General features: G+C 44.3%; 1 protein-coding gene across 1 annotated transcript in view; it reads right to left on the bottom strand.

Annotated features, from left to right (window-relative positions):
• The window catches only part of LOC141108164 (uncharacterized), a 71,397-nt gene that overhangs the window by 20,022 nt on the left and 29,361 nt on the right, over nt 1-22,014 (bottom strand). Inside the window, exons 6-10 of the mRNA XM_073599476.1 lie at nt 18,309-18,419; nt 5,084-5,217; nt 3,215-3,339; nt 1,391-1,496; nt 1,095-1,272 (exon numbers count right to left, since the gene is read on the bottom strand). Coding sequence (XP_073455577.1) covers nt 1,095-1,272; nt 1,391-1,496; nt 3,215-3,339; nt 5,084-5,217; nt 18,309-18,419 — 654 coding nt within the window. The remainder of the gene's footprint in view (nt 1-1,094; nt 1,273-1,390; nt 1,497-3,214; nt 3,340-5,083; nt 5,218-18,308; nt 18,420-22,014) is intronic.

The following is a 22,014-nucleotide window of genomic DNA, read 5'->3' as shown; positions in this document are numbered from 1 at the left end:
CTGGGAGATATTTGTGCTGTGGGGATGATTTTTGGGGGGAGAAAATAATTTATACCAGAAGTTGTATGGGGAAGTGTGCTGGAAGGGTAAGGGGATTTATGCTGGGGGGGATTGGGATGGAGAAAATCCCATGCTAGAAGGCGGGAGAGGATTTGTGCTGGGGGAGGGGGGATTGGGGGAGGAGGATTTGTTTTGGGAAGGATGATCAGACGATGCAAATTAGTGCTGGATTTCGTGGAGGGGGGGGTAGTGCATATATTGCTAAAAGGGTGAACTGGGGGAGGGTATTGCTTGCACGAGCACAAGTCCTCTCCCCTCCTAAAGCACCCCTCCCCCAGTATACATCTGTCCCCAACTCCACCCCCACATTCTAGTACAACTCCCCTACCTCCAAACGTGCCCCCCCTGCACATACCCAAAGCCTGAGTTTTGTTTACCATGCCCCTCAAGCCCCTTCCACTGAAAAGTTTGGACACACCCTTCTACCTCCCTCAATTGTTCCTCATTCTTCTCAAGTTTGAAAGTTGCGAGGTATGTGTTAACCAGTGCCACAGTCTCAGTCATGTACACATTGAACACATTTTCCCACTATCAAGAGGAACCGACAGCTGTGGTTCATACTATGTATTGCAAGTGCCTGCTGGGTCTTTGTTAGGTGATTAGCCTCATGGAGATTAATCTCACAAAGTAAACCCGAATGGGAAAAACAAATCTCCCAAAATGAGCAATTGTTAATGTTTTTTCCTACCCTCACAGAGGTCTATGGCGCTTAGGAGAGGAGATCAATGTCTAATAGCTTTTGCTATGCAATTAAAATCATGATTGAGTAACTAAAAAATTGTTTACGAATCTCTAGGCTTAATAATAAAGGTTTGCAAAGTATGGCTTGTGTGATATTAGTGATATCAAAATTGCCTCAATGCTCTGGAAGTAGATCAGCTAGGTCTGTTACTGATGTTGAGTAACCATGGTGTGAATAAATAAAAAAAAACAATAATTAGAATAAATTTAAAAAGGCAAGAGAAATTTGTGTATTTAATGAATGTATCTAAAGTTTGGACAAGTACTAGAAGATATAGTGGCACTGCATTCACCTGGAGGATGAAGTGGTGCCTGAGAGGGAGTAGGTGGGCGCTGGAAGAATAGAGGCGGTGGAGGAAGTCCATTGTACACTGGAGGATTTGGAGCAATGTTTGGTGGAGGTAAAAGAGGTGGAGGAGGCTGCTGATGCTGAATCATGCCATGGGGCTTATACCCATGATTAGCTACCACCTTAAAGAAGAAACAAAAACACCAGAATATACTAGATACCATCTCAAACATCTCTATATTGTATACACATATATAGTATTACCGATACACATGTATATTGTTATGACTGTGTTGTTACCTCAAACAGAATTTCATCTTGTTCTTGAATGTCCCATCTCCTGCCTTCAACACGAGCTATATTACAGATCTCCCCAACCACTGCATCAGTGCTTCCAGTCTGATTTCTATAAAGCAATTATATATAGTACTGTGAAGAGCTGAAATATGCACAGCAAGCAATATATTCCCATGCCTTCCTGTAGCTAATACATGCAATCACCTAACAAGAGAAGAGGTGCTACTACCCTTATAGCCAATGCTGAAGAGAACACAAATCCGATCCCCAACTTCAGCCTCCACAAGCTGCTTGCAGTCACAACTCGGCTATGACTAAGGACCCCAAGGGCAGGAGTGCATCAGTGTTTTTCTTTTTTTTTCTTGGAACCTTTTAACCCCAAAGTATTCAATACAGGACCTTAATGCTATTTATATTTACTGGATTGCTGACTGTGTCTTTGGTTGAGTTATGTAATGACCTAAAAATCACTATTGCATTTGAATGAAATGGTGAAGCGAGTGCACACTCGCTAACGGAGATTTAAACCTCCAATGGTTCATTTTATCTTAGGGACTCTGGTTCTGAAATCTGAGTAATTGAGTTCAGGGGTCTGCAAATCCTCCATAACTGTAACAAAGGGGTCCCACTCTCCCTGCTGTATTTGTATTTTATTGGATAGGCTGTAGAATGTAAGAGGGGTAGTGGGAGAGCATCAAGGTAGAAAGAGATACAGCAATGACACTAGAGAACGCACTGCTGGAATCTCCAAGGGATATAGGAAGTCAGAAGAAGTGCTGGACATCCGTGCCTTTAATGAGGGGTGGGGTTCCTCCAAGCAAATCTGCCCTTAATTTATCCACTGCTTTATGTGCTTTACTTGGAGACTCAAAATGATAACATTTGGACTGCAGTATACAAAGAAGCCTTGAAGTGCAAACTAAACCCTCTGGTTTTTAATGTGGGACATTTTTTTTTTTTTTGCAGGCTAGCTGGCAAGTGTGGAAATTGTTTGTTCGTGATAGAATAAAGCTATACACTATACAATTTTGTGTAGATTTTTTTCTTCAGATTTACCAAAACCATATAATATGAGGTCAAACCTTAAGCGTTTTAATTTGTATGCAGTCAGGCAGGCCCTTGCACTACATGGTTTTAGTAAATTTAAGGGAAATCTGACAACAAAAGTTGTATAGTGTGTATGGGGTCTAAGTCAGCACAGATTCCACCAATAAATAGAATTGTTTTTGACGAGCCCCCTTAAATCTTGCCTGTGGATTTACCTTTAGAACAAAGACAAAGATGAGATGATGCAAAAGGATGTTCAGTCTCTGCTGAATTTGTGCGTTTCAGTCCCTGAAGTTGTAATGTCTACAGAGACATTACAATCAAGCAAATATACATACCTCCCAACATTTTGAGATGGATTGAGGGACACCTACTAACAAATGTATATAGGCATAGGACACGCCCCTTGCCACACCCCCTTAACGGAGAATTAACCCAAAAAAGGTTAATTAAATCCAGAAGGGCTTGCTTTTCCTACTACTATTCATTTATATTGGCTTTTAAAATGAACAAATGCAGCAATTTGGAAATTGGATGAAAGGTTTAGCACTGGGAAACACTTTTTGAAAGATAAAAAGTGCATTTTATATAAAACTATATAGATCAGACCAAAATGAGAGACAAATGAGGAGGAAAGAGGGACAGAGGGACATTGCTCCAAATCAGAGACAGTCCCTCAAAATCAGGGACAGTTGGGAGCTATGAATATATGATATGTAAACAAAGTGCATTATTGGTTCCCCTTTTTTTGGTTTGTATAATTCATATGAAAATATTCACCCATTCTGGGAGGTTTCAGAAACGGTTTTCCCTTCTTTACAACCTGGTTTATTAAACTGCATTTCAGTGTCTTCAAAGCGATTTTCTCTTCCTCTGTCCACATTACCCGTTCTGCCTTGCTGCACCTGTTTTGCAAAATGCAAAGTATAGTTTATACAAACAAAAAAAAGAGAAATCTTAAGAATCAATGAAAATCTCAGATAGAAAAAGTGTCAACAAGATGCACATCGCACTCATCACACAGCTGGGTGTTCCAAAATATGCAGAAAAATTATATGATGTGGATCTGAAACAGTTCTCATGACAGATGGTTAAGCATTCAAATGGATTGTAAGCTCTAACGAGCAGGGCCCTCTGATTCCTCCTGTATTGAACTGTATTGTACTTGTACTGTCTGCCCTAATGTTGTAAAGCTCTGCGTAAACTGTCGGCGCTATATAAATCCTGTATAATAATAATAATAATAATAATATACTCTAAATTAGAGCAATGACATCTAGGGGGCGATTTACTAAAACTGGAGCACCCAGAATCTGGTGCAGCTGTGCATAGTAACCAATCAGCTTCTAATTGCAGCTTGTCAAACTTTCACAAAAAAACTTGGAAGCAGAATGGTTTTTGCAGATTTTGCATGTTCCAGTTTTAGTAAATCAAAATTGTTAAAAGTATGGGTTTTTTTTTTTTTGCAGAATCTTACTTACCTAGGTGGATGCAGCATTGGTCTGATGCTGCATCTGTCCCTCGCCAGCTCTAACACAGATCCGAGCAAACACAGACGATCGCTCGGTTCTCACAGCACTCTCAGTCACTGGCTCTCTGCTCTAAACCCCCCCCCCCCCCACGCTTACTGGAGTGCTGGGCTGTGGAGGGGGCAGGAGCAGGTTGCCGGTCCAGGCATAGATCCCTACCATATGGTTGCATTTCTTCCTAAGCCTGCACCAGCTCTGTGATATCAGCCTACAATATGCTTCAGCCCGCTGTCTGCTGAAAACGGGTCACAGGAGTGCAGAATGCTAAACAAGCTTTCACTGTACTTCTCCTCTAAAGAAAATAAAGGGATAATAAAAGCCGAATTTCAAGCAAATATCAAAATATACACCATGGAATGCAATTGTGTATCATTTTAAAAAAATATGTACAGCATTTCTACATATAACAAATATTAGTACTTGAATCTCTCTTGATATTAGCCTCTTGTCTTATCTAGAACAGCAACACTAAAGCTTGCCATAGAGGAGTCAGTTTTTTTCGTTCAACCAAAACAAAATAAATAAATAAAAAACATTACCCCATCCACACAGTCGAGGTGGATGGGGGAAGCCTCCCCACTGAGCTATTGTATTACAACAGCAGGGAGACTTCCCCACTATCAAAATACACAGATCAGCACTGCAGTCTATAGCCTGCAGCACCAATCAAGCTGAAAATTTCCAGTAGGTTAGTTATACAGAAACTGATCAGTACATCGACTTCTGTTCAACCACAGCGCCCATACATAGATCGAAATCTTGCTAGTTCCTGCTGAACCCGCTGAATTTCAACCTGTGTATGGCGGCTTTAGAGAACAGGCTGACCAAATTGCTTCTTCAATACCAAATACAAAGGGCAGGTAGGTGACTGTATTCTCTAACACAAAAAGGGGCGTCACCTTCCCAGCTGTGCTTGAGCTTAGATAATTTATTAATGTGCATCTCAGCTTTTAATGCATGCCCAAATGTAACGGATTACACATGGCTATTCAGACTTGCTATACATCTGAGCAATGTCTGGTAAATATTCCAAAACATCATGCAATCTTTTTTCCTGCTATAGGTTATCATCCATGTTGTGTAAAAGTAGATCCTTCATTGTATAGTTTGATTATTGTACCATTATTTTATTCTCCTTGCTGTGTGTATAATAAGCACTGTCCATTCCCAGCTGAAGTCTTCTTTGTTTCTCACAATACACTTTCCAGGTTGCTTCATTAAACCCATAGTTGAAGTAATCAGAAATGTCAGCACCTATTAATGAACAAATAACACAAAATACCTTAGGTACATCTGAAGCATCACCCACTCAAGTTATTTGTGTCCAGTAATATTAAAATGTACTTGGGTGAGCGTAAAGCAGAACAGCTTGGGTAGAGTTCAGACAGGTAATTTCAGTACTGTTAATATCAATTAAAAAACAAACAAATTGAATGTTTTTAGTACAAACCGTGTAAAGCTCTGTGGTCTTGATCGTGACAAATACAAAATAAATCACTGCTAGCCATGCCCACGTGACTATATTGCTTTACATTGACATACACAGCTTATTTCTCAAATATATGGAGGGAAAATAGGATTTTCTTAAAAACGTACCTGTAAAATCTTATTCTTGGAGAACATTACAGGACACAGGATCTTAGATCGTGGGTTATGCAGCTACCTTTAGGTAATTGGAGACAGGTTATCAAAGCTTTAAGCACAGCCCTAGAATCACCCCTCCCACTCCCAGCAAACCTCAGTTTTGTAGCAAGCAAGAGTGGCTTATAAAGAAGAGAAGAGAGATCTGTGGCCTGTTCTGTACTCCAAGAAAATAATTTTAAAAAAGGCAAGTCAAAAAATAGGATTTTTTAAAGACAGCTTACCTGTAAAATCCTTTTCTTTCAAAGGACATCACGGGACACAGAGCCACAGTAATTACTGATGGGTTATATAGGGTATCACTGGTGATTGGACACTGGCACACCCTATCAGAAAGCTCAACCCCCTATATAATCCCTCCCCCTGCAGGGATACCTCAGTTTTGTAACCAAGCAATATAGTGTATTAGAAGAGGGGTGGGACCTCTGTGTCCCGTGATGTCCTTCGAAAGAAAAGGATTTTAGAGGTAAGCTGTCTTTAAAAAATCCTATTTTCTTTCTCGAACATCACGGGACACAGAGCCACAGTAATTACTGATGGGATGTCCCAGAGCAATGCTATCTGAGGGGGGGGGGGACCACGACCAAGTAGGGTGCAATCAGACCTGAGGACCCTGTACCGCTGCCTGCAGCACACTACGCCCAAAGGCGGTATCCTCATACCTTCTCACATCCATCTGATAGAATCTGGTGAATGTATGGACTGAAGACCAGGTTGCGGCCTTACAGATTTGAGCCATAGAGGCCTGGTGATGCACTGCCCAAGAAGCACCAATAGCCCTTGTGGAATGTGCCCTGATCTGAAACGGAGGAATCTTCTGTTTCAAACCGTAAGCCTGAATAATCAACTGTCGAATCCATTTAGAAATGGTAGCTTTTGACGCTGCCTGTCCTCTATTGGGACCCTCTGGCAGCACAAACAAAACATCCGTTTTGCGAATCTGAGCAGTTGTCTCGAGATAGGTCCTGACTGCTCTTACTACATCCAACGAATGTAGTGATCTCTCTTCCGGAGAACAGGGATCTGGAAAAAAGGAAGGCAGAACAATGTCTTGATTTAAATGAAAATCATAAACCACCTTTGGTAAAAAACTAGGATGAGGGCGCAGTACCACTCTATCCTTGTGTATAATCAAATAAGGCTCCTTACAGGAAAGGGCTGCTAATTCTGATACTCTTCTAGCAGAAGAGATGGCTACCAGAAAAATTAACTTCCTTGTCAACAAGACCAAAGGAATCTGACTTATTGGTTCAAAGGGCTGTTTCTGTAACACAGCCAGGACCAAGTTCAAGTCCCAGGGGTTTAGGGGCGCCCTAACCGGGGGATTAAGACGCGTCACCCCCTGTATAAAGTTTCGGACCAAAGAATGCGAAGCAAGTGGCCGTTGAAATAATACTGATAAGGCCGAGACCTGGCCCTTGATGGTACTCAAGGCCAGCTTCATCTCTAATCCTAATTGTAGAAAATCAAGAATTCTACCTATCACATATTTTCTGGGATGCCAACCCCTGGATTCACACCAGGCTACATAAGCTTTCCAGACTCTACGATAAATCATTCTGGAAGCTGGCTTCCTTGCATTGATCAAGGTAGATATCACAGGACCTGAAAGCCCACGACTCTTCAGAACGTGGGTCTCAATAGCCAAACAGTCAAATTTAGCGTTTGTAAGGCAGGATGGAACACTGGACCCTGAGATAACAGGTCTGGGCGTACTGGTAGGTTCCATGGGGAACCCACCGTCATCCTTACTATTTCCGCATACCACGTCCTTCTGGGCCAAGCGGGGGCCACCAGAAGTACTGACTTCCTTTCCTGCCTGATCCTGCGAAGAAGTCGCGGCAGTAGCAGAATAGGCGGGAATGCATAAATCAGTGAGAACCGATGCCACGGAATCACCAACGCATCCGTCCCGCATGCAAGAGGATCTCTTGTTCTTGCCACAAATCGGTCTATCTTTTTGTTGAAATGGGATGCAAAGAGATCTACATCTGGGACCCCCCATCTTTGGCATATGTTCCAAAAGACGTCGGGATGTAGAGACCATTCCCCTGGAAGTAACTTCTGGCGACTTAAATAGTCCGCCTGCCAGTTCTCTATCCCAGGAATGAAGACTGCCAATATGCATGGCACATGCTTCTCTGCCCAGACTAAGATCTGATTCACCTCCTGTTGAGCAGCTCGGCTCCGGGTGCCTCCCTGATGATTGACATAAGCCACTGCTGTGGTATTGTCGGACTGGATCCTGACCGGGCAACCCTGTAGCCTGATAGTCCAGGCTTTTAGGGCTAGGTATAACGCCCGGATCTCCAGAATGTTGATGGGTAAGGTCTTCTCGGTCTTGGACCATACCCCCTGAACCGCAGACTGTTCCAGAACTGCTCCCCAACCTGACAGACTGGCATCTGTTACCACCGTCCAGGTAACCGGTAGAAAGTCTTTCCCCTTCTGCAGGTTTTCGGGTATGAGCCACCAATTGCGGCTCTGACGCACCGCATGCGACAGGTGCATCGGAAAGTCTAACGCCTGAACCTTCTTGTTCCAGGCTGACAGAATACTGTGTTGCAGTAGTGTTGAATGGAACTGAGCATAAGGAACTGCTTCTAATGAAGACACCATCTTCCCTAGCAGCCTCATACAAAGGCGGACAGAAGGACCCTTCTTGGTCCTGACTGCCAGAATCAGCTCCCTTAAAGCAGTGATCTTTGCCTGAGGTAGAAATACTTTCTCCTGGCTTGTATCTATGATCAGACCTAAATACTCCAGTCTTCTTACTGGTTTTAGGAAAGACTTTTCTAGGTTGAGGATCCAACCTAGGTGTTCCAGATACTTGACTGTGGTTCTCAAGTTCCCGTTCAAGGAGGCTACCGACCGGTCTATCAGTAGCAGGTCGTCTAGGTATGCTATGACAGCTATACCCTGAGCCCTTAATCTGGCCAGAAGAGGGGCCAAGACCTTTGTGAACACCCGAGGTGCAGTGGCTATCCCAAAAGGCAGAGCCACAAACTGGAAATGGCACCCTCCTATCTCGAAGCGCAGAAACTTCTGATGAGCAGGAAAAATGGGCACATGCAGATATGCATCTCTGATGTCTATCGATGCCAGAAATTCTCCTCCCTGCAGGGTGGAGACTACTGTCGGAATTGATTCCATGCGGAAGGACTGAATCCTTAGGAATCGGTTCAAATCCCTTAAATCCAGAATGGGTCTGTCATCCCCACTTGGTTTTTGGACCGTAAAAAGGTTGGAATAGAAGCCCAATCCCTGGTCTTTTGCGGGAACCATCATAATGACCTCCTGCAACAAAAGTCGCTCTAACGCTAGTAGGAGTGACTGCTTCTTCTCTGGGTCTCTGGGAACACTTGATCTGAGGAACCGAGGACAGGGAAATTCCTGAAACTCCAGCTTGTACCCTAAGGTTACTGTGGAGATTACCCATCTATCCTGGAAGTCCTCCTGCCAGAGCTCTGAGAACTGTCGTAGTCTTCCCCCCACTCGAGCGAGCGGGGGCGCCCCTTCATGAAGAGGTCTTAGTGTTTTGCCTAGTAGGCTTCTTCCCCCAGGACTTCTTTTGTTCCTGGGGTCACTCTTGTTTCTGAACCCAGACGGAGGAGGCCGTAGCCCCTGGCGCTGGGGAAAGAGTCCGTTTAAAAGAGGGACGCTTACTCTTCCTCTTGACAGGTAAGAGAGTACTTTTCCCACCAGAGATTTTCTTGATATAGTCATCCAAGTCTTCTCCAAACAACCTTGCACCACGAAACGGAAACCCAGCCAGCAGCTTCTTACATGGTGCTTCGGCTTACCAATTTTTCATCCATAGGATTCTACGTATATGCACCAACCCCAGTGAAAGACAGGAGGTTTGCACAATAGAATCTCTGATTGCGTCATCAACGTAACATAAGGCCGCAGGAAGGTTATCCAACCCCTGGGCCTGCTGTTCAGGTAATACTTTGATAACCTGCTTAACATGGTCTCTTAAGTATTGGCAGACTCCAATCGCTGCAACTGCAGGCTGAGCCACTGAACCTGCCAAGGAGAAAACATCCTTCAATAGGGATTCCATCTATTTATCTACAGGATCCCTGAGCATCTGAGCATTGTCTACAGGACAAGTCAGACTATTATTTACGGAGGAAATGGCGGCATCAATGGCCAGTATTCCCCACATTTTAACAAACTTTTCTTCCATCGGATAAAGTGTTAAAAACTTTTTCGGCGGGAAAAAACTTTGTCTGGGTGATCCCACTCAGAATAAATTAGCTTTTCAAGCAAACTATGAACAGGAAAAGCATGTCCTGTTTGAGGAGGCTTCAGTGACCCCAAAGAAGAAGAGGGTTCTTTAACTGATTCAGATACGGGCAACTTGAATGTGGAGCGGACCAATCCAGTAAGGATCTGCACTAAGACCTTCTCCTCCTGAGAAGTCGCAAAGGGTCCCTCTCCACTCAATTCCTCAGAAGAGGAATCATCCGACCCATCCCGATCCTCTGAAAGGGATTCGTCTCCCTTATCCCAGGGCTCCTCTTCCTGAGGGTCCTGGGAAACAGAGGAAGGCCTAGTGCGTTTTCTTCCACTGAGTGAAGATGTAATCATGGCCATTAATCTCTCCTCTAAACCACTAATGGTTGAGGAAAAAAACCTCCTGTGTAATGTATACAGGGGCTGAAGTGCCGGAGGCAGGTATAGCCCCTGATCCCAATGGCTCCCTCTGGCTAGCCATCCCTGGCCCCTCGGGGGGGAGGATGTGCAGAAAGGGGGTCCTCAGAACCCGAACGAGATCCCCTAGAGTCTCTGGTTCTTGGGGTGTTTGAACCTCTTCTACCCATAGTGCAAAGCAACAAGGTGGAGGTATCACAAAATGAACACTGCCTGCTGAGCGATGTAGTCCGGCTAAAAGCCTTGCTACCAAATGCCCAGACTGGGGTTACCTTAGTAAATGCTGCCTAGGAGAATGCCTGTGTCCCACCTTACATGCGACCTGTCAGCTCTGTGTCCCTCAAGAAGGCTGTGTGCACCTGTACAAAGTGCCTTTAATAGCCTGCAGCTGGCCTGTGTGGGCGTCTAAGCACCTGTGCTGACCCCCCCCCCCCTCAAATTTCGAAAAAAAACTAGCGCTTCCCACACTGGCCGACCCTCCGGAAATAATATGGAGGAAGGCTGAGGGAGGGGGAGGAAGGAGAGAGGCCGGTAGTGATGGGGCCTGACCTGTAATGGCGGCGCACAACCGCTTTTCAGACACCTATGGCCTCCCCCTAGCCTGGGGGCAACATTTGCAGGAGAAATCCCCCCCCATCCCATCCTACCTGGAGCCGGCCAGAGATGCTGTGCAGCATGAGAACACTGAGACCAACATCAGCATGTGAAGGTATGTGCTCTTGGCAGCCCCCGGTGGTCACAATAGGCATAGCATGCATTTACCTTAAAGGAGAAACCTACTAGAATTAAAAAATTCTGTGGAATCTCCTCTTACCTTATCCAGCCGCAGGGTTTGTTGTACAGACCCAATCTTCACCTCTCACGGTGGGCTTCGTTTGGAAAAACCGTCAGAGACTGGGGCCCCCTACGGATAGGGGGATCCACAGTTCTGGGCCTGTAAAGCACCCGGCTAGAAATTAGGCTAGAAAAACCAATTTTCTAATATGCAGGGTCCAGCTCTCTAAAAAGAGAAGCGTTACAAGTAAAACCTTGTTTCTTCGGACACGAGGCCCGGGTACCATCCAATTCAGCCATGAACGGACACTTTGAAATGGATCCGGTTCGCCTGGCTTGCCCCAGTATAGGATATAGGATATTCCCTTTGGAGCTCAGCACAGGACATCTTTACACGTCCATCACCTAAGACACTGGCGTAAAAACTGAGGTATCCCTGCAGGGGGAGGGATTATATAGGGGGTTGAGCTTTCTGATAGGGTGTGCCAGTGTCCAATCACCAGTGATACCCTATATAACCCATCAGTAATTACTGTGGCTCTGTGTCCCGTGATGTTCGAGAAAGAAATCTACATTTTAAAACACACCAAATAAAAACAGGCTCATGTATCAAAATGTGCAAACAGAGGGCTTGAAAACTAAGCTGACAGCCTGAAGTACCTTATCCCCTAAACTAATCAGAAGCAGCCTGAACATCCACATAGTAAAAAACTTAAACGTGTGAACAGAAGACAAGGTGGCAACCTTGCAAATTGGAGAAACAGATGCCCGATGCGAAACAGTCCATGCTTTACAGATATATGTGGAAAAGTGTGCCTTAACTGGAAAGAGAAGATACTTCAGACCGATTTCAGACTATAGGTTCAAATGAGGACTTGTCTAATGCATATTAGCAATAGTAGAACGAGAAGCAGGATACCCTACACAGACCCTCAGGAATGACAGAGTGAATCCAATTATCTAAAAGACACTTTAGCAGACTACCTAGTCTCTGTGTAACACTAGGTAGGGCTTCTTACAATTTAAGGATGATAGCTTCCAGACATGTTCCACAGAAATGAGAGCAATGAGGAGTTCAACCCTGTGAGTGAAGGAAGACTGAGGGCTATCCCTAAAAAGGCTTGAAGTGTGGTTTCTGAAGAACCAACAAAACCAGGTTGTAGTTGAGGTCCCACAATATTACTGGGAGCGTACAGAAAGAATAATGTAAATAACACCCTGCACAAATTTCTTCAATGAGTGGGAGGCAAGCAGTCTTTGGAAAAGAAAGGCTAGGGCTGAAATTTGACCCTTGATGGTACTCAAAGCAAAACACTGATCCAAACCCAAATGAAGGAAAGATGGGATTTCTCCTATGGAGTACTTCCTGGGATGAAATTTCTTAACCATGCAAAGTAGGCCTTCCAGGTGCGATGATAAACTTTGTCAAAGTTTATTTGCTAGCCTTCAGGAGTGTTAAGAAAACTGAATCCGATATGCATCGGTCCCTCAGGACCTGGGCTTCAAAAGCCAGACCATTAAACAAGAAACCAAGAAGCAGGCGGGTAGACCTGCCCCAGCAATAAAAGCGCTGGATAATCTGGAAGAGCCCACAAAGAGTGCGAGTATGTGAATGCCACTAACTCTTGGGCTAGTTAAGTGCATTGTGCATCATTGGAATGCCCTCCCTGTTGATCCTGTTAAATAGATTAGGAATACATTTTAGTAGGAGAAAGGGGTAGATCAAGTTTAACTGGAGTCTCCAGGGCATCTACTGTCTTGTGAGAGAGAGATCAGCTCTTTGGGTCTCCTCCTGTGCCAAATCCTCAGAATCAGATAAGGAAGCTTCTTTCTCCTCCTCTTCAACAAGCATAGACACTATAATAGAAGAGTCAGGAATGGACTCTGGAGAAAAGACTGCAGGAGCCCGCTTGTGTTCCCTAAAGTCTGAGACCTCGGGGCTGAGAGCTGAGATTCTATCCACAAATACATACATATTGACTGATCTCTGTGACCAGTCACTATGGGCAGCACAAGCCACGAAAATCCAAAGATTGTTGTGCTGTTTAGCACAAGAAAGGCAAGGAACAAAGGCACCAGCTAGTCATATGTGAACAAAATGGCATATTCTCCCTGAGACAGAGGCTGCTTTGGTGCAGTCATGGCCCTGACCTGCCCAGGAGCTTGAGGTGATACAAAGAAAAAGAAAAATTTAAATGTAAATGCAACAACAGGCTCCTCCGACTTTGGGCTGTGACAGAAAGAGTACCGTGTCAGTTTTGAAGTCCCATCAGCTGAGAATGAGGGCTAAGCCCCATTCAAGTCTTCTCCCTTCCTGTGGGCATAAACCCCTCAGTGACAAGGTGCAACTATGGATGGACCACAGTTCTGGACCTGTATAGTGCCCTGTGGCCAACCTGTCACGTTGCATTGCATGCCTAGGTAAGTGCAAGCTGCAAGTTTCGGTGATCAAAGCAGTATTACTGGGCAGCCTTGTATTGTCTTCATGGTTCTGGGAATGCTGTTGAGTCAACTGATTGGAAAGCTGCAAGGTGGAAGCTGCAGTGGAAATGTAGAAGCTAGCAGACTTACTAGAACAGTGGCCATCAACCCTGTCCTCAGAGCCCACAAACAGGCCAGGTTTTATGTATTACCTTGGGGAGATGCAGACTAGAATACTGCAATCACTGAGCAGCAAATTATATCACCTGTGATGTATTTCAGTTATCTTGCAAACCTGGCCTGTTAGTGGGCCCTGAGGACAGGGTTGGTGACCACTGTGCTAGAAGAGTCTTGATGAAAACACAGCAAAGGAGAAATAAAAGAAAAATGTTTTCGTCTCTCAGAGCAGAGAGAAGACATCCTTTCCTCTAAGGACACTAGCATAAAACACAAACAACCCTTCCCATATCCAAAATGAAAAAAAAATAACTAAAAAAATGTTGCATTTACATACAATTACCATCTATAATAATATATTACTTTTAGTCACCATGTGGTGAACTAGAAACTATTTAGGATAATTTCTCTTTATTATACAAGACCAAGACAGTGCATGTACAATTGTGCTCAAAGGTTTGCATACCCTTGGAGAATTGGTAATTTAGTGTACAGTATGTACCATTTTTAAAGAAAACATGAGTGAGCAAGCAAAACACATGGGATTCATATTCAACTATAGGTCATAACAGAATACAGAAACAGAACATACACGAAAGGTTTAAGAAAAAAATCAATACATTGGCCAAGGCGTGAGGACACTGAATCAATGCCATTCACAATAGGTCTACTGGGGGGGGGGAGGACTGAGCATCCTTGTGGATTTTTGGCAATGGTGTCAGATCAAGAATTTGATTACATGCAATACGCAGGGGGTTGTATATATGGCTGGAGTGCAATTGTGGACTCCAGAATATTGGTAGAACATCTAGGCCCCTGAGCGTACACATTGGTGAGCATGTTAACAGTACTAAAAAGGGATTAAGATCCCATAGTGTCTCCAAACATTTTACAGTCTGTCATGATAGGGACCCGAGGGGTCTCAAATTTTGGGGAATAGAGAAGGTCGATAGACATTGGAGGCGGGGGTAAATATATCCGTAGCCTAACCCAGAGAGAATTATTCTGGATTTTTGAGGCCAAGGTTTTAAAACCTGATGGGTTAAATGTCGACTTTGACTTGAATTGTTCATCTCTGATAGGTAGTATGTTAACATATTCTATATCCCCCTTTTTTTTTTATGACTTTTTAATGAATTGTAATGATCATGTTTTTTTATCTCATTATCTTATATTATGAAATTGATTGTATAATGTTTTTTATTGTCTTTGGGTAGGTTGTTATAGGCAGGGGCGGATCCAGGGGGGGCAACGGGGCAATTGCCCCCTCCTAGAAATTAGTGCAATGAACAGGCCAGTCAGGGCCCAGGGACGAGTGTGCGGGCGGGCCAGTCAGTGGGAGTAGACAGGTGAGTGAGCTCCTAGCGTGGGGGGTGCCGTGGCCCCGGGTGTGACATTTAGGGGGGCGCCAGTATGTGTTACTGGCTGCCTCCTCCTAATTTTATCTTCCTGTGTCCCTGGGCTCCGGCCGCCATGTTCAGTGTCCGGCGCCCTGTGATTGGGCATATGGGGGTCACGTGAGGCTAGAGCTGGCCTGTCTTATCCTCCTCCGGACTGATGCAGGCCAGGCAGACACGAAGGTGAGTGAGACTCCCTCGTGACAGTCCTGTTACTGGCCCGGGGGGGGAGAGAGAGAGAGAGAAAGTCAGTTAGTGTAGTATGGGGGGTCAGTTGGTGTAGCATGGGGGTCAGTTGGTGTAGCATGGGGGTCAGTTGGTGTAGTATGGGGGTCAGTTAGTGTAGTATGGTGGGTTAGTTAGTGTAGTATAGTGGTCAGTTAGTGTAGCATGGGGTCAGTTAGTGTAGCATGGGGGTCAGTTAGTGTAGCATGGGGGTCAGTTAGTGTAGTATAATGGTCAGTTAGTGTAGCATGGGGGTCAGTTAGTGTAGCATGGGGGTCAGTTAGTGTAGCATGGGGGTCAGTTAGTGTAGTATGTGGGGTCAGTTAGTGTAGTATGGGGGTCAGTTAGTGTAGTATAGTGGTCAGTTAGTGTAGTATGGTGGGTCAATTAGTGTAGTATAGTGGTCAGTTAGTGTAGTATGGTGGTCAGTTAGTGTAGCATGGGGGTCAGTTAGTGTAGCATGGGGGTCAGTTAGTGTATTTTCTGCCAGTGCCCCTCCCGAGACTAGGCTCTGGATCCGCCCCTGGTTATAGGATATGTGGATGTACAGGATGACAGCGGGTGGTAATGTCTATTTTATGTAAATGGATTATTATTTGTGCTGCCTTATATGAAATGGCCATAGGGGTCAGTATTTTTACTGCCTTCGGTCTCATTGGCAATGTAAGATTGCTATTTCCTGTCTGTGGATATGCTGCATGACAGTGGTATCTGTGGTTCCGTTTGGGGGAGCAGCTATCGCCGCTGTCTCCGCTTACGTCATGTTTCCATGATGATTAGTATGCTTATAAGAGGATGGGTGACGCTGGTTGGCTCCGCCCCACTGACAAAGTTCTTGCGAACGCAACGCGTACGGTAAGGAGCCACGTCCTGCCGTCACCCGCTGCCATCCTGGATATCCATGGCCTCAGTGTCTGCTCCGTTATGCGCTGTACATTGAAGCCCTTGTGAGTAGCCATTCTTTATTAATAAAAACGTTGCAAAATTACGATACCAGTGAGCACTTAGACTTGCTTTTTTTTTACCATACTTACAACTTGGGATATTGGTTGGTGGACCTGGACCCTTTCTGGAGGTTATACCCATATGGGACATGCGTTGTTAACCATCTGTTAGTTCAGTGGTCCACACTTAGAGGTGAGCGAAGTGATTGCTCTGGAGGTGGAAGGAAAGTCACTCTTGCATTGAAATCTTCTCACGTGGAAACCTTGCCTGCTGGGACTATTAGTCCACCATATATTCTTGTTTTTTGGATTTCTATGGACTTTTTATTGCATCTGTTATGTTTTATTGAGCCCTTATATGCGCTGCACTCTTCTGTATACTATTTTCTGATAACATGTTGCATTCAATTTGCCATCAATTTTTACTGTGTCTTTAGAGCCCCCTCCCCCCCAAAAAAAAAAAATCATCAGTGAGCCACCATGCTTCATAGTGGGGATGGTATTCTTGTCGCTATAGACCTTGTTGACTCCCTCTCCAAACATAGCGCTTATGGTTGTGACCATAAAACTATTTTGTTCACTCCAGATTACAGTGCACCAGAAGCTGTGAGACGTGTCAATGGCATACTGTAACCGGGCTTTTTTGTGGCATTGGCACGCTAAAGGCTTCTTTCTGGCAACTCAACCATGCAGCTTATTTTTGTTCAAGTATCGTCATATTGTGCTCCTAGAAACAACTACATCGTCTTTTTCCAGAGCAGCCTGTAATTCTCTGAGTTTACCTGTGGGTTTTTCTTTGTATCCCAAACTATTCCTCTGGCAGTTGTGACTGCAATTTTTCTTGCTCTACCTGACCTTTTCCACTTCTTAATAAGTGATTGAACAGTACTGGCTGGTATATTCAAGGCTTTGAATATCCATCCTTTTCTATCTTTATAAAGTTTCACTGCCTTGTTATGCAGGTCTTTTGACAGTTCTTTTCTGCTCCCGATGGCTCAGTATTTAGCCTGATAAGTGCATCCACTAGAGCAGGGATATGCAATTAGCGGACCTCCAGCTGTTGCAGAACTTTAAGTCCCATGAGGCATAGCAAGACTGACAGCCACAAGCATGACACACAGAGGCAGAGGCATGATGGGACTTGTAGTTTTGTAACAGCTGGAGGTCCGTTAAATGCATATCCCTGCACTAAAGCATGGGTCTCTAAACTTTTCAAACAAAGGGCCAGTTTATTGTCCTTCAGACTTCAGACTTTAGGAGGGCCAGATTGTGTCCAGCGGGGGCAGAAAATATCCTGGCATCAGTGAGAATAAATATGGCCTCAGGGTTGGTGGTCAATAGGAGGAGGAATAGTGCCCCTAATTAGTAGCAGGAATAGTATCCCATCATTGGAATTGGTGGAAGAAATAGTGCTCCGTTGTTGGTATCAGTGGGACAAATATTGCCCCAAGGGCCAGATAGAGGCTAGCAGAGGGCAACATCTGGCCCTCGGGCTGCAGTTTAAAGACCCCTGCACTAGAGAGCCAATTCATACACCTTTTATAGAGACACTAATCAAAATTTAAAAAGTCAAAGAAGTGGGAAGTTAACCTTTAATTGCCATTTTAAACTGTGTGTCCCCTTGTGTGTCTGTACCAAGGCCAAACATTCCAGGGTATGTCAACTTTTGGGTGATTTCTGTTATCATTATGATTTAAAAAGGAGCCAAACAACTGTGATAATAAAGGCTTCATATGATCACTATCCTTAAAAAAAAAAAAAAAGACAGACAGTTTTGGCATGATTAATCATATTTTCAATATCAAAGCCAAATCTTACAATTTCTGCCAGGGCGTGGAAGCTTTTGAGCGCAACTGTATATGACCTCATAGTGCTTCGTAATACATTATCTCTAAATCTGCTATTAATTATTCTTTCACATCAGATTCCACCCTTCACACCAAAGCCCCCTTTTCACCTCAGAAGCCCCCATCACATCAGAGTTGCTGTAGAACTGGTGAAATATTGTAGAGGGCTGGATGTGGCCATGGGGCTGTAGCTTGGAAACTCCTGATAAACATTATGAATATTCAGGAATCCTGAGAAATACATTTAATTTATTGAATACCTGGCTTTCTCCAAGGTTTTTCTTCAAAAGACTCCAAATCCACCTCAAGAACGGGCACTCCGTTAATACAACCTGGAGCAGTAAAATCTATTCCTCTCGGTGGGAGCTTACCTGCAGTAAAGATTTTCAAAGTTTAATTTCTCAAATTTGAAAAAAAACCATGCTGTTTATTCATCCATTACATTTGTACAGGGCTGAATATTTTGCTAATGCTTGCTATTTCCTGTGAGCATGCATATTCCTGTAGCTCCCAATCATCTTCTCCTTCCTGCTTAGGTGTTGAACACACAGGCTTCAACTTGTAAACTAGTAATATGTAGAGCCAACTTTTACTAAGCAATTGTAAAGCTTACAGAAAGCTTCATGCAGCTTTCTTGAAGAGTTTAAACAATTGGTCATTGAGCATGCTACACCCAACTAAACTTCATCAAAGTACACAGGGCATGTATAGTACGCCATGTCCTTCTGTCCCTCCTCCCTTGCACTTTTCAGCAATTCCCAGAAGTAAAAAAAAAAAAAATGGAGTGCGTTTATAAAGGTCGTTAAAAAAACAAGTTAAAAAGATACAAAGTAACATTGTTACTTTTGTATGCACTCGGTTTCATTCATCTGTGGTGGCGATAGGTAAATCTGAGTTCAATTCACTAAGGGTTCAGCGAATCTTGTTTAAAATGCAACAAACCTTAACATAGATGTGAATCCGAATTCTGGTTGTATGTAAGGCCAATAGGCAAAATACTCAAAAGGCCATGGAAAGCTGGGCACTGCCATGGAGGACATGGACAAATGGAAATTGTTTTTTTTACAAAATATGGTACAATGGGAAGGTATTCTTTTCATGTGACTTGAAGAACAACATTGAAAATACACAAATCCTTTAAATACTATGCTTGGAGGAAGAGTTAAAGCTGTATGTGATATTATGGTACAATTTTCATGGACAGTATACACTTTAAGCGCATATTTGGCAGTTCAATTAATAGGCTTTGTACGCAGGCCCTTAGTATTGCCATCATGATTTGTGTACATCACCACAGCGGAACGTTGATTTAAAAGCTTCATAAAATCTGCTGGAAACTCACTGAAAGCTTTAAAAATGCTGGCTGAACACAATGCTCACCCTTTAGGAAAAAAATAATAGATATTTTTGCAGGAATAAAAATGTGCATTTATTATTTTTTCCTACAGGAGCCTGCAAAGCATTGCATCCATAATAAGAGGATCGCAATGCCGGGCTCTTCCACTCTCCCCCTCCAACTTCCTGCCCTTACTTTTCTATGGGCTTTTAGTTTGAAAACTGAAGAAAGAGTGAATGGATTTCCAGTGTGCTATACAGCACACTTGTACTTCATGGAGAACTACAAGCCCGTCTGCAGCAGTGGAAGATGGGATATGTAGTTTACTCATTCACAGATCCCTGTGAATGAATGACACAACTGTGTGGGTTGAGCCCCCCACAGCCTTATCAATTTTAAATGTGTCAGTGGCTGCAAGGGAGTGGATCCTGCCTGTCAGAGGGGAAGGGGTTAATGGGGATATGAAGACAAGAGCTGGAACATGTTACATGTTACACCCTAAATACAAGTTCTAAAAGGTGAACTTAGCCTTTAACCCTTTCACTGCTGCCCGGACCTACAGAAGTGCCCACAGGTGGCCAGGTCAGTACAGCGTACAGACCTAATTTCTCCCTCTCCTATAAGCTTATGGTCACTTCAGTGACCATAAGCTTATATCAGAATTGTTCAGCAGACTCTGCTGAACAATTCTATAACTCTGATCAGCGGATTACAACGCGCTGATCAGAGTCATTAACCCCTAATGTGACTGTCCTCCCACCCATCCCTCCGCTTCCCTGTCCCCTGCCTCTCCACCCCCACTGCACCCTGCCATCTAAAACTGCCCCCCACTCTCCTATCCTTCACCCCCAGCACTACCCACCCTCCCCTGCAAACCCACTCTCCGCAGCCGCCATCATTAGCCGACATCCCTCCTCTTCAGGTGCTGCATGGGGCAACTGCCCCCGCACCCCCGATCCATGGCCGCTCAGAGCGGCATCTCTCCTTCCCCTCCTGTTGCCTACAGCTTCTCCCTGCACTGATCTCCGCGATCTGTCAGGCTGGGGAACGTGGAGGGGGGGGGGGGGCGTGGGGGTGAAGTTGGTGCTTGGGGGGCTTAGTAAACATGTGTTTACTAAGCTCCCCCTGTAAAAGAAAGGGTACATGCAGCGATCACTACTGATCTCTGCTATATGCCCACTGACAGCTGATATATTGTAAATACGAGTGTTACAATGTATCAGACTGTCATTTTCTGAATGAATGGATTCTCTATACAGATTCCTCATTCTCTTAAGCAAAGTGCTGCAGAGAAAAGTGACCATCTTCAGTCCCTTTCTCTGTCAAAAAAAGAGATATGGGGGTCTGTTTAGACCTCTGATATCTCACCAAAGACCCCCCCCCCCCCCCCAAAAAAAAAAAAAAAAAAAAAAAAGACTAAACAAAAAAAAAATGAATAAAAAAAAACCTCAAACATAGTAAGACCCCCCAGGTCTGCCCGCACTCACCCCTCCATGGTGACGCCCCCCCCCACTCACCCCTCCACGGATACCTCAGCTTCTCCTCCCGGCCAACCCGATCTGTCCTGATTGGCCAGGAGAAGCCGGAAGACCATAGCGAATATTAAATCGCTACTGTCACAAGTGGGTGGGTTCGGGGTGCAATGTTCTGCGCCCCGAGCCCAACCTTTTTCAAGCCAATTAGAGACTCATACAAACATATGAGTCCAGCGCCCTGCAAGGGGGTGCCGCCCCAGCGCTCCTAACGGACCGGCCACTCCTGGTAAGAACCCTTTCACGTGGAGCGGACTCTGTCAAACAGATCCACCTGCTCAGTGGGGGATACGTCTGCTGATCCCCACTGAGCAGACAGATGACAGGTCCGTGTCCGCTTCGCTGATGCACAGCAGACATGGACACAGCTTGCTATTCTCTAAAGCCTTGTTCACACGGGGCATACACAGTGTACCTTTACAGGGATGTACAGGTGCTCCATGCATCTCTGTGCAGGCCATCCCATTGATGTCATTTGGGATGTAGCAACTGCACGAACAGAGCCGTTGCTCCCAATTTTACATCCATGTAGGTCCGCATGCATGTCCCTGAGCTCACACTGTCTGCGTTCGGGGTCATGTACCCACATGGATGTCAGATTGGGAACAGCAGCTATGCCTGTGCAGCCGTTGCAACCTAATTGACATAAAATGGGACTGCCCGTACGGGGATGCATTGAAAACATGGCCCTCCATGGGCATACGCTTTAGTATGCCACATGTGAATGATGCTTTAGTACCAATTTAGCAGGAATTTTGTAAGTTAGGTTGTGTTTATGTGCAATATTAATGATTTTAGTATATTTTTAGTGAAAGTAGCATTATGATGAACATTTGCACAATTATTGCAGGGCCCAAAAAAAAAAAAAAAAAAATCAGTAGCATTTTTTTTTTATTCTACAGGTGCTTTTAGAAAATGTCTAGTTTGAGGGGTCTTTTCAAATTCTGAACGCTAAAAGTGAAAAATGAAAACCTCTATATTTTTAGAGAAATTTCTGGGTATGTTCAATTTTTACCATTTTGCAAAAAGGCGCAACTTAAACGTAAAATATTTGTTATTTATTAACTCCATACAGGTTAAGCTTTTATATTTAGTAGG

This window comes from Aquarana catesbeiana, linkage group LG09 (genome assembly GCF_042186555.1).
Source record: "Aquarana catesbeiana isolate 2022-GZ linkage group LG09, ASM4218655v1, whole genome shotgun sequence".
NCBI classification, from domain to species: domain Eukaryota; kingdom Metazoa; phylum Chordata; class Amphibia; order Anura; family Ranidae; genus Aquarana; species Aquarana catesbeiana.
The sequence above is the reverse complement of the archived record's forward strand: the minus strand, read 5'-3'. Positions and strand labels throughout refer to the sequence as shown.